Below are 1,184 nucleotides of genomic sequence, written 5' to 3'. Positions count from 1 at the left end.
AAACATTTAAATATCATCTTACTAAGACATATTATCGGGAGATATATAGTGACAATTGATATTTATATGCATTTATGTAAATAGTCTGCTATACTGTTATAAAGATCTCATTGATTTACAAGCATCAGAATTTCAACTTACTTTTTGGCCATAGAAATATCCAAATTGCACGTTTTTGCTCATTTTGGGCTCATCATGTTTCATATTCTGTACATCATACTATAGGAGCCATACAAGTCTGGTGTATCAAATATGATACTCAACAAAAATCACATATGCAATTTTTTTTTAGATTCTGTCTAAGGGTACAGTAAACGCTATAGTGTGTATATAGTAAACACTATGTATGTACAATATATACATCTGACTGTTATTTCATGTCAGGCTTTACACGGTTGAAATATGAACTTTGCATTTCAGCTGCCCATAGATCAGGGCGGTGGAGAAGGAAAAGCCATGTACATCGACACAGAGGGAACCTTCCGTCCAGAGAGGCTGCTGGCTGTAGCTGAGAAGTAAGAATCGCTTTAGAAACACTTGTTATCCGTTCTGTGCTTAACACCAGAAATGAACGGATGGTTTCATACTGTGTGGTTGTGTTTGCTGTGTCAGGTACGGGTTGGTGGGCAGCGACGTGCTGGATAACGTGGCGTACGCCAGAGCCTTCAACACAGACCATCAAACACAGCTGCTGTATCAGGCCTCCGCGATGATGACTGAGTCCAGGTAACACACACGTCCTCCCAGAACCTGACTCCAGACAGCTGTCTCCATTAGCTCCAAGTGTTGAAATATCCTCATTCTCTGTTCAGATACGCTCTGCTGATAGTAGACAGCGCTACTGCACTGTACAGGACAGATTACTCCGGGCGAGGAGAGCTGTCTGCCCGTCAGGGGCATCTGGGTCGGTTTTTACGCATGCTGCTCCGTCTCGCTGATGAGGTAAAGCACGAGAGATCACACACATGCTGTTTTATGCTCTGATTGGTTCATAAGTTTACAAACTCCTTGCAGAATCTAGATTTTTGTTATTAAAACATATTGAATAATTTCAAATTAAATACTATTATTGAATTATTATGAAGCTGCATTATAGTTCACAAGACAAAATAAAAACCAAGTTTAGTAAAATGTAATAAAAAATAAACTTTTTTTTTAGGCAGCTTGTCTTAAAATTAGGGATG

The 1,184-nt window shown here is 39.2% G+C and overlaps 1 protein-coding gene across 1 annotated transcript; it reads left to right on the top strand.

The window, feature by feature from the left end:
- Positions 1-402: 402 nt before the first annotated feature.
- LOC107736385 (DNA repair protein RAD51 homolog A-like) lies at positions 403-942 on the top strand (the record flags this gene model as incomplete). The annotated part of the gene is made up of 3 exons (XM_016547814.1): positions 403-515; positions 613-726; positions 813-942. Coding segments are annotated over exons 1-3 (357 nt in total), but the record flags the coding sequence as incomplete, so codon positions are not given.
- Between the last annotated feature and the right edge of the window lie 242 nt (positions 943-1,184).

This window comes from Sinocyclocheilus rhinocerous, unplaced genomic scaffold (genome assembly GCF_001515625.1).
Source record: "Sinocyclocheilus rhinocerous isolate Xijiao unplaced genomic scaffold, SAMN03320098_v1.1 C36665670, whole genome shotgun sequence".
Lineage (NCBI taxonomy): Eukaryota > Metazoa > Chordata > Actinopteri > Cypriniformes > Cyprinidae > Sinocyclocheilus > Sinocyclocheilus rhinocerous.
Note: the sequence above shows the minus strand (reverse complement) of the source record. Positions and strands in the feature narration are given on the sequence as shown.